This window comes from Diceros bicornis, chromosome 35 (genome assembly GCF_020826845.1).
Source record: "Diceros bicornis minor isolate mBicDic1 chromosome 35, mDicBic1.mat.cur, whole genome shotgun sequence".
In the NCBI taxonomy this organism is placed as follows: Eukaryota; Metazoa; Chordata; class Mammalia; order Perissodactyla; family Rhinocerotidae; genus Diceros; species Diceros bicornis.
The window spans coordinates 1290549-1304147 of NC_080774.1; the positions used below are offsets into that span (position 1 = coordinate 1290549).

General features: G+C 46.1%; 1 protein-coding gene across 5 annotated transcripts in view; it reads right to left on the reverse strand.

The window, feature by feature from the left end:
- Positions 1 to 13599, reverse strand: part of SFSWAP (splicing factor SWAP) — an 82866-nt gene that overhangs the window by 44812 nt on the left and 24455 nt on the right. For all 5 annotated transcript variants that reach the window (XM_058531219.1, XM_058531217.1, XM_058531216.1 and 2 more), the window contains exons 8-10: positions 2667 to 2907; positions 1595 to 1726; positions 902 to 995 (exon numbers count right to left, since the gene is read on the reverse strand). In XM_058531219.1, the coding sequence (XP_058387202.1) occupies positions 902 to 995; positions 1595 to 1726; positions 2667 to 2907 (467 nt within the window). The remainder of the gene's footprint in view (positions 1 to 901; positions 996 to 1594; positions 1727 to 2666; positions 2908 to 13599) is intronic.

Sequence of the window (13599 nt, forward strand, 5' to 3'; positions counted from 1 at the left end):
GCCTAAGTAACACTAAACAACATACTTTCAAACTCAGATTTGCTATTTGATACAACAAAATGAAATGAGGGGTGGAAGGAGGTATTTTCCCTCCGGAAGAACATTATGCTTCTTAAAGCTCGAATATCTTGGGAACCAATGCTCACTACCTCTTCTTTGGAGACCGATGACTGAGAATACTTTTAGAATACCAAATTATGCCCATTGCCTACAGATGAGGCAATTTTCCTCAGTTTGAGCAATCAGAGATAAAAGTCTGAAGATACCCAGTGATAAGCAAGGCCCATGTCATCTCTCTACCAAAATAGGTTTTAAAAACATGTCAGGGTGTCCACATAATTGAGAAGAGGAGAGGCATGAGAAAGCATTACAAGGACAGGAAGAAATGCTTCCAACGGGCGTGTAAAAACCATGTGTGGGCATATTTGCAAGGAGGGAAGGGTGTGAGGGGAGCTGCCGGCAGGCAGCGCCTGGGAGAAAGGGCGTCCACTGTGGATGGCAGCTTCAAGCGCACATGTTACATCACATACATTTAGTGTACGTTAATACAACACAAATGTAGCGGACGGCTTCCAACAGAAGTAGTTAAAAATAAGAGCCAATCAAAGCATCAAGTGCTTGAAGACAGGATTTTTTTGTTTAGAACACGCTGGACAAATGCTCATCAATGACCTATGAATATGGGTAAAAGTTTTTAACAGATCTAAAAACAAGTTTCAACTCCGAGAGGTGGAAAAGGTTGAAGACAGCTTATGCCAGATATACATTACACCTAAAAACAAGTGTGAAATCAGCAAGCCCTTTTATACATCCTGATAACAACTAGAAAATTACTTCTGCATCCGTAAATAAGAGCTGCCACAAAAGAGCTTCACACCCTGCCCTGCCTCGACAGGCGCACCTGCGTGTTTTCACCCCCTTCTTTCTGGAGGAAGAGCTGCTTCTTAAACTCATAGTAGGCATTGTACTGGTGCCACGGCTGCAGAAACTCAAACCTACGAACAGAAAAGGAAAACACATCATTTAACGAGACACGCAGGCTGCAACAGCAACACTTGGCTCTTACTGACTACCGCTGTGACTACTTGCTGTGAGCCGAACACGTTCTAAACATTTATGACAACGAACTCTATCTCAACAACTTAACACAGTAGCTATGATTATTATATCCTACCCACTTCACAGACAAAGGAGACCAAGGCACTGCAACTGCAACGTCACGTTTTCTGTTTTCCTACCCAAGGCATGGACCAGTATTTGATTAAAAAAATAAATAAACAAAACCAAAGTATGTGTCTAAATTTCCATAGCAGATTCTTGAACAGCATGAATTCCAGCCTTTTACTTTAGGTAGCTTCAATACTCTTACTTAAAAAACAAAACAAACTACACAGGCAAAAAAACAGATAATTAAAAAAACACCACCCAACTCAAAGTAATTTAACAAGATAATTACAAGATGTATTTATCTAAAGACATAAGAAAAGGATTAAAAACATTAAAAGAAAGGAATTAGATAACTAGATTTAAAAAAAGAAGCCAAACTAAACCCCAAATACCATCTACCTAACCCATATAAAATTCTCCACCTCACCTCTGATCATTCTTGGCACGAACGCTGGTCTCAAATTTAAGGCCGTTCCTAGCCACGTATTCTGCCAGCTTGTCAATCACAGGCTGAATGTCAGGGGGCGGGGGGATGATGGCAGCCACGGGAGCAAGTGCACTGCAGAGAAGAGCTCCATCACTCACAAGGAAAAGCACCTCCTCCAGTCACTGGCAGGTGGATCAGCTCAGCACAGTGCTGGAGGGGACCTTCATTGTCTCAGTTCACACCAATACGTAAGTTACAAACACACAGGGAGGCTCTCCACCTGGATGACTTGTACTACAAAAAACTAGGGAAAGTCAATCCATTTAAACCAGGGACCAAAATATCATTGTCAATGGTGAAAATGGGGGTTTTCTTGAAAGTGAGACTTCAAGTCATGAAAACAGGTTCATTTTTTTTTCTCCTAACATTTGCCTCCAATTACAAGATACTTCTTAGAAGCAACTGAGAATAAGTCAAGTGTTGATTTTGTTATATTAAAAAAAAAAGATAGTTGGCTAGCATGATTCGTCATCCTTCATTTCATGTTTACCTTTCTTAGCATGATCAGAAAGTGGGTCATTTTTGCAGAAATATCCAAGTGTTTTGTCAAATTTCGAGAGAGCCTCTTTTCAACTTGAGACATTCCAGTGGGGTACTTGCTCACCCCACCAACAATTACCACCTCACCGCACGCTGGCCAGTGACAGGTGCTGGGGGTCTAGTCTCTGCCTTGCTGTCATCAACTTTACGAAATCCTACATTTTGCAAATAACCTCGGCTTCACTTCACACTCATTTTGCCTAGTACTCTCCAACTGAGATGTCAACACATTGGAAAGAATAGATGCTGGGATTAACGGGAGTGGGGTGGAGTGCTAACTGGGAATTAATTTTCTAAGTGGTTAGACCTCATTGTTAATAGTGTTTATGTGTGACAGTTTCTGTTGCCCTATCAACTCTGTAACTTGGGGATTTGAAAAATAAAACAGAGACCCTCTATGTAACCCATACTATAAAGACCCCCAAACCAGGAACACAGATGCGCCAGGTGACTCGCGGAAGTGAGAGCGTACCTTGTGGTGATGGTGGTGGAGGTCACCCCACCACTCGTCTCTGCTGTGGTTGGGGGTGGTGGTGGTGTGGTTCCGGGCGGTGGCGGGGCGGTGGCCGTCACTCCAGCGGAGCTGGACACGGCCACTCCGGCAGGCAGGGTGCTGTAGTAAGTGGCCACGTCCACACCTGGCGGGGGAGGCGCCAGGCAGTAGGTGCCGTCGGGCAGCATGTAGTAGCTGTAGTACATGGCGGCCACCGTCGCTGTGAAGAGACACGGTTGTGGGGAGTGAGAGCAGCAACTGACAGGCTGGGGGTGAGTCCACACTGCAGCAAGAAAGGGATACCTTCCCAAATGCAACACCATTTTAGTCCATTTTCAATCACATCGTTTTCTACATTTTTTTGATAAAAGAAAGAGCAGTCACGTAGCACGCAATTTGGAAGAGCCAGGTGACGTTCACACACTCAGGGACAATGGAAAGTGAATGGGCACAGGACACTCAAAACAGCCAAACGTGGACCTTCCTCGACAAGTTAATGTTCTCCCTAACTACAGAATGTGCAGGTTAGAAGAAAAGTCCCCTCTTTGGCAGCAACTAGCTACCCTTTTCCCACCTGCCCAGCCAAGCTGACCTATGCTGAAGAAATCAGCGGTGACTAAACACCCTTCCCTGGTTTGCCCATTTTGACAGCACCTCTCCATTCTCTAGCCTCCTTACTTTCCTCATTTAAACATTCATCTGGGAAATCATCCCATCTATAAAGCTGTGCTGCTCTTTCTAACCAGTGCAGGCCCTCACTTCCAATACATGGATGTACTGTAATTTATTTAAGAAGTCCTGATGGGCACTGAGGTCGTTTCAGGCTTTGCTATTATAAACAATGATGTATAATAGCTTACTATATATTTTGGGCACATATGCAAATATCTGTAGGACAGCAGCCCCCTGTTTTAACAATTAAAATCCTGTACGTTTATTCACCTTTTTTGGGGAAAAATATTCAAAACCAGCTAAATCACAGAAGATTCAATGATCTAATTAAGAATTTTAATTTTTAATCCTCTTGTAGATAAGCAACTGGTTCTGACTACACAGAGATTTAATTTCCTCCTCATTAGAGGATGGTGAAAAGATTTTTCTAATTAAGGAATATTATTTTGATTTTCAATTAATTCATTTTAACAAGAACACTTATAAACAGTGAAAGCTTTACATCGACCACGGTTTCCAGTAATGTATGCTACGCAGTGGGAAACAGCGGTATAGCAACTGACAATTTCTCGATGACAGCTGGATCACAGCCTTTGCATTTTGGGTTGGAATGACTGTGTAATTCCCGTGTGCTGCAGGCGTACCCACAGCTGATAACGACTTGCTCTTTATTAATTATACATGCATGAACTCCTAAGTTGTTCCTCTCCAGCTTGATGTTACACCAACCCCTGTTACATGTTAACAATATCCCACATTTTCAAAATAAGATATATAGCTCCAATATCCTCTCTACATGTTCTTCAGCACAGAAACATTCACATAACATCTCTGAAGGCAGGCAGGGGCCGAGACAGACCGTCTGATGCAGGTGGGGGCAGGGGGCTGACGGCAGGAAAGGCACATGTCCTGTCACCCCAGCACGTAGCACACAGTATCTGTCGTATGGACAAACTGATGTGACGGTTCAAATACAAGCTGTTCCTAACCAAATGAGGCATTCCAATACAAGCATACGCTTCTGTAAGACACGTTATCCTTGAAAGAATAGAATTACTGTTCCCACCCGTCCCCCTTCAGATAATCAAGCTACTGGTGTCCTTCTGCTTGCCCCCTGGGCAAAGCCACCACCACGGAGGAGGAAATGACGTGACATCGGCAAGACCAGAGTGCAGCGCCCACAGAGAACGCCCCCCAGTGCGCCCGTGTCTCTGGGAGCGGGGACGGCAGCCCTGCTACCGCCTAGTCAAAGCGCCACACCTCAAGGAAGGACGCTCCGTGTCCTGTCCTGCACAGTCAGCCTGTCGCCTAAAAACAAGCCAAAGGACATTTTAAATCGCAGCCACAACCAATGAGCCATATGAATTCATAAAAACAAAATGGTTTACAATTAAGTTTCAACTAACAGTATACATTATGCAACTGCAACTTAATGTGTTCTTTATGTAACAGCAGAGAATAAATTGTTTCAAAATTGAGTACCATCCCTTTGCAAGTACTAATATGCAGATTAACCATCAGTCTATATCACTTTCCTGAACTGTCCATCCCATTAAATTAAAACAAAGTGTTAAAAATAGCTGTGTTGGCAAAGTGGCAGATTAAGTTAACTAAGGAACTCACCCACTACAAATATCTAAAAACACTGGCAAAAACATAATGAAAAACTTAAATTGTACAGCTGAGCTCACAAGAAGAAAAGGCTCTGTCTCCAGGTGTGAAAATAAAACCAAACCCCCAAACCTGAAGCGCCTCCTAAGCCTTGAGCCATATCTTTCTCCAGACATCGGGGCGCAGGCTGTGAGCCCTGGGGTACACGGGGACCCACACCATGGGGTCTCCTCGAAGGAGAGACGCGAAACAGGAACCCCGGAGCAGATCCCTGCAGGCCGCCCTCCTCTAGTCTCTCAGCTATGCACGGTGAGTCCTCTCCAACAACACGTGAGTGCCCTTTGCAGCGCTGAGGAGGAATCTGAACGTCTCCACATAGCTCACTGACGGCAGTGAACCACCCACACCTGGAGAGAGGAGGCTGTGGCTGACCGGCACAGACATCCTGCCACAGGATACGCTGGGGAACGCTGCGCTGCGAGGCAGCCGAGAACCCAACAAAGTGGCGGCTTTAGGATTCTCTCTTCTTTCTCCCAATTCTCATTTCGTGGAAAGTCAGGGATGAAGATTTTAGGGAGAAGGTCGTTTCTGTCCTTTTCCGCAGACACTGAGGCCTGGCAGGGATGTGACAGTGACAGGGCAGCACTGCTGCCCGCCCGTGGACCTTTGGGTCCCACTATCGTGAACAGCGCTGCGCTCCCTCATTTCTGACCTTGGCACATCCTTGCAGTGTCTTCTGCCTGCCAGGAAGCCCCCCTTGTTTTACCTCCAGCACCACCCCCACCCCAGGCCGACTCAGGAGGCCCCCGTCCCGCCCTCCTTTGGGACCAAGCACGCACACCCCTGGGGCAATTCTCTACAAAATCAGGGCTGTTGGCACAGCTACTGCCCTGAGGGCTTACGACGGCAGCTCACACAGCTCCCAGTACACAGCAGGCACTCGATAAGCATTTAATGAGCAAAGCCTGCTGATGGCAAGGCCCGAGCACCTCCTAAAATACCCCGGTGCTAAGACATTCTGCGTGAACAGGAAGCCTGGCGTGCTGACATCACCCTATTACAGAGGCTCTTCAGAGACGCAGCAGTGGGGTCACACAGCTCTTGAAATTCTTGAACTGAAAATCCTTTAAAATGGCCACCAATGAGAGGACCGTGATTTCTGTATACAGCCCGCACTCAGAAACTCTCATGAACCCTAAGTTTTGAGAATCACTGGACTAGACCACGGAGAGAACAGACAGAGGTCTGAGTGCTCCAGGACCATGTCCCTTCGGCTCACCACCCTTCCTAGACAGGCACGGGGGTGCGCAGAGTTCCAAAGGGCTCCCACTGCTCCGTTTAGCACCGGGTTCCCATGACAAAACACATCTACCAGGTCTGTTGTTCTCATGATTTTATACTGAATTTTCCAAGAGGGGACTGGGCATTACAGCAACGTAAATGCTGATGTGATTTAACTAACAAACAAACAAACATCACAAGGACCAAAATGCCTACCCCAGATAAACCCGAGAGAGACATTTCAATTTCAACAGGCCCCTACATTTCCTAAAGGCACGTGCAGTCACATGGGAAAATCAAGCATAAGGCACATTCTTAAGCACTTCCTCCCCAACACTGTGTGTACTTAGAAACATACAGAGCTACACAACACAAGGGCAGATAAATCTGCCTCATTATCTTCCAAAGCCCTTCTATTCAACTGGCTTCTTGCAAAAATCAGAGCCAACTTAATGACATTTTTATGTGATCTTAATCTCACACAAATTTAACACCCAGAAGAGAATCCTAGCATTGAAAGGGTTCTTGAAGATTAGATGGCTGGTGAGCAATCCCGTCTGCATAAGAGCCAATTCAGGAAGACAAACAATATGTGTCTGCATTAAGAATGAAAATAGCTTTACTGAGTTCTGTGGAGAAAAAATAAATATATTCTTTAAAAACCGATCTGTTTTATTCATACAAGAACGTTAAGACGACGGCACCGTGTTTTTGCCATGAGCATTACGAGCTGAGCACATCTGAGAAGCAGCAAGGTGTTCTCACCTGCCCCCCAGCAGCCCACCTCTCCACCCCCAGGTCACGGCCATGCCTCCCCGCCTCCTTCCCTGGACCTCCAAACGGTCTCCATCCACACGCATCCCAGGGACTTTTCTAGTAAGTTCAATGACTTTAAATCCTATTTGTACTTGATGATCCCAGAACTCCTATCCTCAGCCAGAGCTGAACTTGTATATTAACTGCCTACTCAACATTTTCCCCATTGGGACATCTCACAAATGGTTCAAACAGATTATGTCCAGAACAGGATCTGTGAGTTTTCCCCATACCCGCTCTCTCCCGGCAGTCCTGCCCTCTTGGGGGAGTGGCCATGCCAAGCCTCCTCCCAGCGAATCAGCCAGGACTCCGTGTTTTCTCACAGACCCCACATCTGACTTCACCTGAGGCAGACTCCTCTGACTCCAGCCCTAAAGCTCCAGTGCCCCCGCCCAGACCAGACCGAGCCTCTGTACCGCCTCCTAGCCATGTCATTCCTCTATCTGAAGTCCTCCTAGCTCTCCCCTCAGGGTCCAAGCCGAGTTGTCCGTCTGTGAGGCCTACTGCACGACCCAGCCCGCCTCGCGTCCCATCACTCCCCTATCCCTCCCTCTACTCCACTCGGGAGTAGAGTAGAGGTTCAAACAGATTGGCCTGGCTCACCTGATCTTCCTCAGGCTTCTGGTGTTGGGTGGCCCTGGCTCAGACGGCCTCCCTGACTACATCACCAGCACCACTGACCTCCCTGGGACTCTTGCTGTCTCCGTGATGTTCCAAAACAGAAGGAACTTTGTTCACTGCTATTCCCGGCATAGTATGACCAAATTTTTTCAATGAATGTACAAGTTACATGCGAAAGAATGAGAACTGGAATGGCATGAAGCTTCTAAGCAAAGGCTACCAAGAGTTGGTGGCCCAGAACCTCCTAGAACCTGAGGGACAACATTCAACCCACAATTCTAGGCCCATCTAAACTACCTACTGCATGTGTGAGCAGAATTAGGGCATTTTCAGACATTCAAGAATTAAAAAAAATTGTATTCCTATGTACCCTTTCTTGGTAAGCTACTGGTGCACGTGCTTCAGCAAAATATGGGAGTAAACAAGGAAAGCAAGGTTGCAGGAGAGCAACGAAGAGAAGCTGGAGGGGAACATGGCTGCAGGCTAAGAACAGGCCACCGCAGACTGGAGCAGGGGGCAGAGAGCTCCAGAAACACAGCTACAGATGTCACAAAACGCAGACTGTGAATGCCACCACTGATACACCAGAGAAACTCGCTCTGCAGACACTTCCAGCAGCAGTAAACAGAGGCATCCCAAATCAAGACCTGCTCAGGGAGACGGCACCATGGACAAGAGCCTACGTCACTCAACGGCTCTGCAGGCGCCAAGCTAGGAAGCAGAAGCAGTTCTGTCGGATTGACTGCCCGCGGCACCTGACAGCTGGGGCTCCTCTGACACAGGTCACAGACAGGTCCCACCCTCTGCAGAGGAATCTAAACAGACGATGGATGAGTAAGCTACGCTGCACTGTTTCCTTTTAAATTCTGATTACAAAATAGAGGTTTAAGTACATTAGTTAAAGTTACAAAGTAACTAAAACAGAAACTAAACATGCAATAGGAGAAAATCTGGTGTGTGAGAGGAGGTTTAGCAGGGGCACAAGTGAGCTAAATTATCACCTGTTATAGCAGGAAGATGATAGAAAATCTAGTCTAAAGTGGATAAATCCAGATAACATGCAAGCATGTTATTTAGAGATATGGAAGTGATAATCAAAAACTCAAAGACAAAACAGTTAAAAGTAAATGCTTATGAAACAAGATTAGAAGTGGAAGGGGTGGGTCAAAGACTTTTCACAAAAAATATTTGACTAAAAAAATATATGTATTACTTTGATTAAAATAATTTTTAAAAGTCTCCTAACTATAATCAAAGAGATGATGAGTATCTTACCCTATTTATCATAGTTTGAGCTCAGGGCAAAGACTTCAGAGAAACAACATTATTCATGCTCTTTTTTAATGTGTTACTTTTTGGTTCGTCTGTCCTTTCATCTGTCCGTCCAGCCAATAATTACTCAATATGTCCTTGTGTCAGAGAGTCATCTAGGGGCTGGGGACCCAGCAGTATCCATGACAGACAAATCTTGCCCTCCTGGAGCTTCTGTACAGCAAGTAGGGGAGTAAACCACAGAGTAAACAGAGGAAGCTCAGATACTGATAGCGGCTATGAAAACACAAAACAGAACATGTGAGAAAAGGATGAAGTGGGGAAAGGACCCTTAGGTAGTACGGCCAGGGAAGGTCTGATTTGAGAAGTGAAAGCTCTGGGAGAAGAGCACTTCAGGCCAATGAGGAGTCAGTGCAAAAGCCCTGTGGTCAGTCAGATAGGCAGGAGGCTAGATATGAGCTGGGAGCAAGGTCACTCCACCAGGTGCAAGGCCCTGATTACCGGGCAGCAGCTCTTTGGGTGTGTAGCACTCCCCCTGACCCTGACCGAGAGTAGCCCCAAGCCTCATTATACCCTCATTTGCATTGTGGTTTTGACCCCCCTCCGGGGGATCACCACCATGTCGGTTCCAGAGATGCCTATGTAAGGAAAAAATCTCCCTCTCCCGACGTGGCGTGGAGACAATGCCCTGAATGGTCCACCTTCCAAGACCCTCACCTGCCCCTGGGGCCCCACCTTCAAAGGCCACCAACCACCACAACTTCGGGGCAGTTGCTCCCTTGAGCCTGCCCGCCCCTCCCCTTGGGGGTGTACTTGCACTTTGCTAACAAATCTTCCTCTTCAAAACTTCCGCTGTGTGTCCACTCTCAAATTCCTTTCTGTCTGTGGACCAAGAACCTGGGACCTCACCGCACCGATCTGACCGGTGCTGGTAACAGTCAGAACCAGTTAGCACACTTTGGGAACAGGAAGGACAGTGTGACAGAGCAGAGTGAGGTGGAGAGTGGAGGTGAGTTTCTGGAATTTAAATGAGATAGGAAGCCACTAGAAGATTCTGAGTAGAGGGGTGAAGAGATGGGATTCACTTTTTGAAGTCACGCTGGCCGCCAGAGGAAGCATGGGCTGCAGAAAGGCAGCACTGAGACCAAGAGGGGCCATAGCAGATACCAAGGCCAGACAGATGGCGGCTTAGTCCAGAGTGGATATTCTGAGGGGTGTTGGATTCGGGATAGACTCTGAACACAGTCCCCAAGGATGTGCAGTGAAATCACACATGGGTGTGAGGGAAGAGAAGACTGGGGGTGACGGACGCCGCCACCTTGGCCTGAATAACCGAGTGATGCTGGTGCCTGTTCCTGAAACGGGCATGTGGGGGAGTCGAGTCCTGCTCTGGACACACTAAGTTCAAGATCTCTGTGGCACAGCCAAGGGGCAACGGCAAGAAGGCGGGGTGGTCAGGGCTAGAGACACACATCTGTATCAGCAGGACGTAGGAACCTTCCTAAGAACACAAACGACAACATACTGTAAGAGGTGCGTTTTCAACAAAACAGCTATTCGCCATAACTTTAAAGTCTGCGGGGCTATCGTATAAAAAGGAGTAAACAAAATGAGAATGTTTATATTCAGGTAAGTTCTCTTACTAATTAATTTTGGGATAGAGCAGGGGTTGGCGAACTTTTCCCACAAAGACCCAGACAGTAAATACGTTAATCTCTGTGGACCAAGACGCAAAACTGAGGGTATCATATAGGTACTCATATGATGAGAAAAACAAATTCCTACACTTTTCTTATTGATGAAATTCAAAATATAATAAAAATAATTGAGTACAGTTTTTTGGGGGAAGGGTAATATGGTTCTACTAATGGGAGCAATAGAATTCCTTTTACGAGGGATAACATTTCACGGAATTGGGGTTCATAAAGGAATGGCTGTGAAGCCCATTCTTAGCTCCAGCTCACAGGCGGGCTGGATTCAGTCCCCAGGCCGTGGTGTGCTAACCCCTGGGAGTGTGTCACATATCTAGCATTTTCTATTTACCCCTGAGCTACAACACCTCCCCCTCTGGAGGTGTTGGAATTTTTGTTTTTGTTTTTTAAAAAGTCAACCTTTTCTAAAAAGCTGTTTGGAAACGCTCTTACAACTTAGATGGTTGATAAATTCAAAAATATTTCCAAAAGTACGGAAAATTTATAGGAGTAAAAATCTGTCCTTAATCCCATCATTATTTGGATTTTCCTTCCATTCTTTGCCCACACGTACGTGGATTTCTCAGACACAGGAGGATGGTACGCACATTCCCTAACGTGCATGTGGGATCTGGTCTCCAATTTAGGTTAATGGTCAACCAATAAATGGCCTGCTCTGTAACGTTATGCGCAGAACAAGCAACACTGTAGCAAATCTCCCAAACCACAAGTTACGTTCACTTCTTTCCAGTTCATATTCAAGCTAGACTCTAGGAGGAAGCCACCAAGCAGCAGAATTGACTGCAATTAGCGGTGGTGACCGCCTGAGTCACCACCAGGAAACCACTCACTCTGAGGCGCCACAGAATGACCTGCAGCCATGAGTTGCCACCTCCCATATATTTACTTGGTTGATAGACCAATGTCCCAACGAATTATTTTCAGGGTGAATTCACTATCTAATATAAATTCTATGGTACTACCTCTTTTGCTGAAAATAAACCTTACTAAATGTTTTATTAGTTTCTGAAGATTCAGATCCCTGAATTCAGTATTAATTGTACAGGTCCTTCAGATGACAGTACTCTACCTGGTTTGAGAATTTTCTTCTGCCTACAGTTAAAGTTATGTTTTCTTCACACTGAAGACCTTGACCCCGAGAGGTCAAATTATATAGGTTAAATATTAGGCACCAACAACACAATTCAATAATAATTGCCATTACTGAATTCTGCAGTTTCAAGGGTGAAGAAAGTGTCTAATAAACCCAGGGGATATTAAAAAGCTTTGAGGTCCTTCAGCAGTAGAATAAGAGAAAAAACAAAGCTGAAAACTTCTTTCTCTCCCTTTTCCTAAATTTCTCTTATCTACTCACTGTCTCTTTATCTCCGTTCTCAAGACTTCTGGCCTCACCTCCTGGGCTCAGATAATTTTCAAGAATTCCTACAAGATCCCTTTTGGCCACTGTTTGTTTTAGGCAGGGTACTTATCTATTAGCTCTCTATAATATATAATCTTGTACTGTGAGGGAAAAAATACAGTCAAACAAACCAAAAACTTGCCCTTCCCATCCCCCCAAATATGTAGAAGCGTTTATCATTTGGATCATCACACACTGTGTCTAAATGTTTTCAAACTGAGAAACACCTTGAGACCCTCCACGCCACAGGGAAGAATGACCAACGCTCTGTTAACGGGCTCTCGAGTGACAAAGCATGTTCCAGAAGATGAAAGCTTAACAGCTCACTGCAACTGTTTACTTCGTTGTACATCCAGAGAACCTACGGTTTAAAAAAATCCGCAAACAAGAAGACCTGTTTTGCTGTCACTAAGCTGGAATAGGAAAATCTGACCGACTTCTGCAGTGATGCGAGAGGACCACATTTGTAAAGCCGAAAAACCACCGAACGAATCAGTTTCAGACATAGGAACACGTGACTCAGGAATTTCAGCCCAGGGTTTAGAAGTGATCTCTCTCTTTTTGGCAAATAAAACTTTCCTCTAGAAAAGCCTGTCCCTAACCATTACTTAAAGTCTTCATCAGTGACCCACAAGTAACAAGTCTTGAATTTTTAATACTGTATTGAGGTTTTGGAGGCGTGTCACATAACAACAGGTTCTAGAGAGTTCTGGGTGAAGGAAGGAAGTGGTTCAAGCACGCGACCTGAACTGCGAAGTGGGGAGGAGTGTGCAGAGGTGCAGGGAGGGGCCTGGGAGGGGTGGAGGAGGAGCCCCGCCAACCTCCAGTGGGTCCTGACCTTGAGGGAGGGGCCTGTGACTGCACTGTCAGAAAGACGTCCCTGACTGGGGGAAGGACATCTGCTCCAGGGCATTTTTAGGATCTCAAGAGAGCAGAGGATGGGTCTTCCAGAGAAGGCTGCACTAGGAAGGGAGGACAAAGGACCTGAGAGCGGGCGTGAACCTTCCAGGAGAAGGTGGCCACGGTGTGTGGGATAAAGGTCGCACGGGGCTACCAGTGTGCTGAGCAGGGAGAGACGGGAAGGGCAAGGCTCAGTGGCTCTGCAGGGGCACCATCACCACGGCCAAAGGCACCGAGGGGGAATGTCGCGTGGAAATGGCAAAGAGCTGAGTGTGGAAGGAAACAGAATCCAGGCAAGTGCTTTGAGCCACAGATGAATTTGGTGAGACAGGAATTCAATCGAGCACAAAGCAAAGGAAATCAAACCACCGATGAGGTGGACAAGGATGCTGCCGAGCAGGATGAGTGCCCGGGCTTGCCCCTGCTTCTGTGCAGCCTGGAAGAGCTCAGAACGGTTTTTACATTTGTAAACGGTTGAAAACAAAAGAAAACAACAATATTCCATGATGTAAACATTCTATGGAATTCAAATTTCAGCGTCCATATATTAAGTTCTACTGGAGCCCAGCCACAGTCTCCTGTGCACAACGGTTGGGCAGCCTTCACGCTATCACAAGGGAGATGAGTC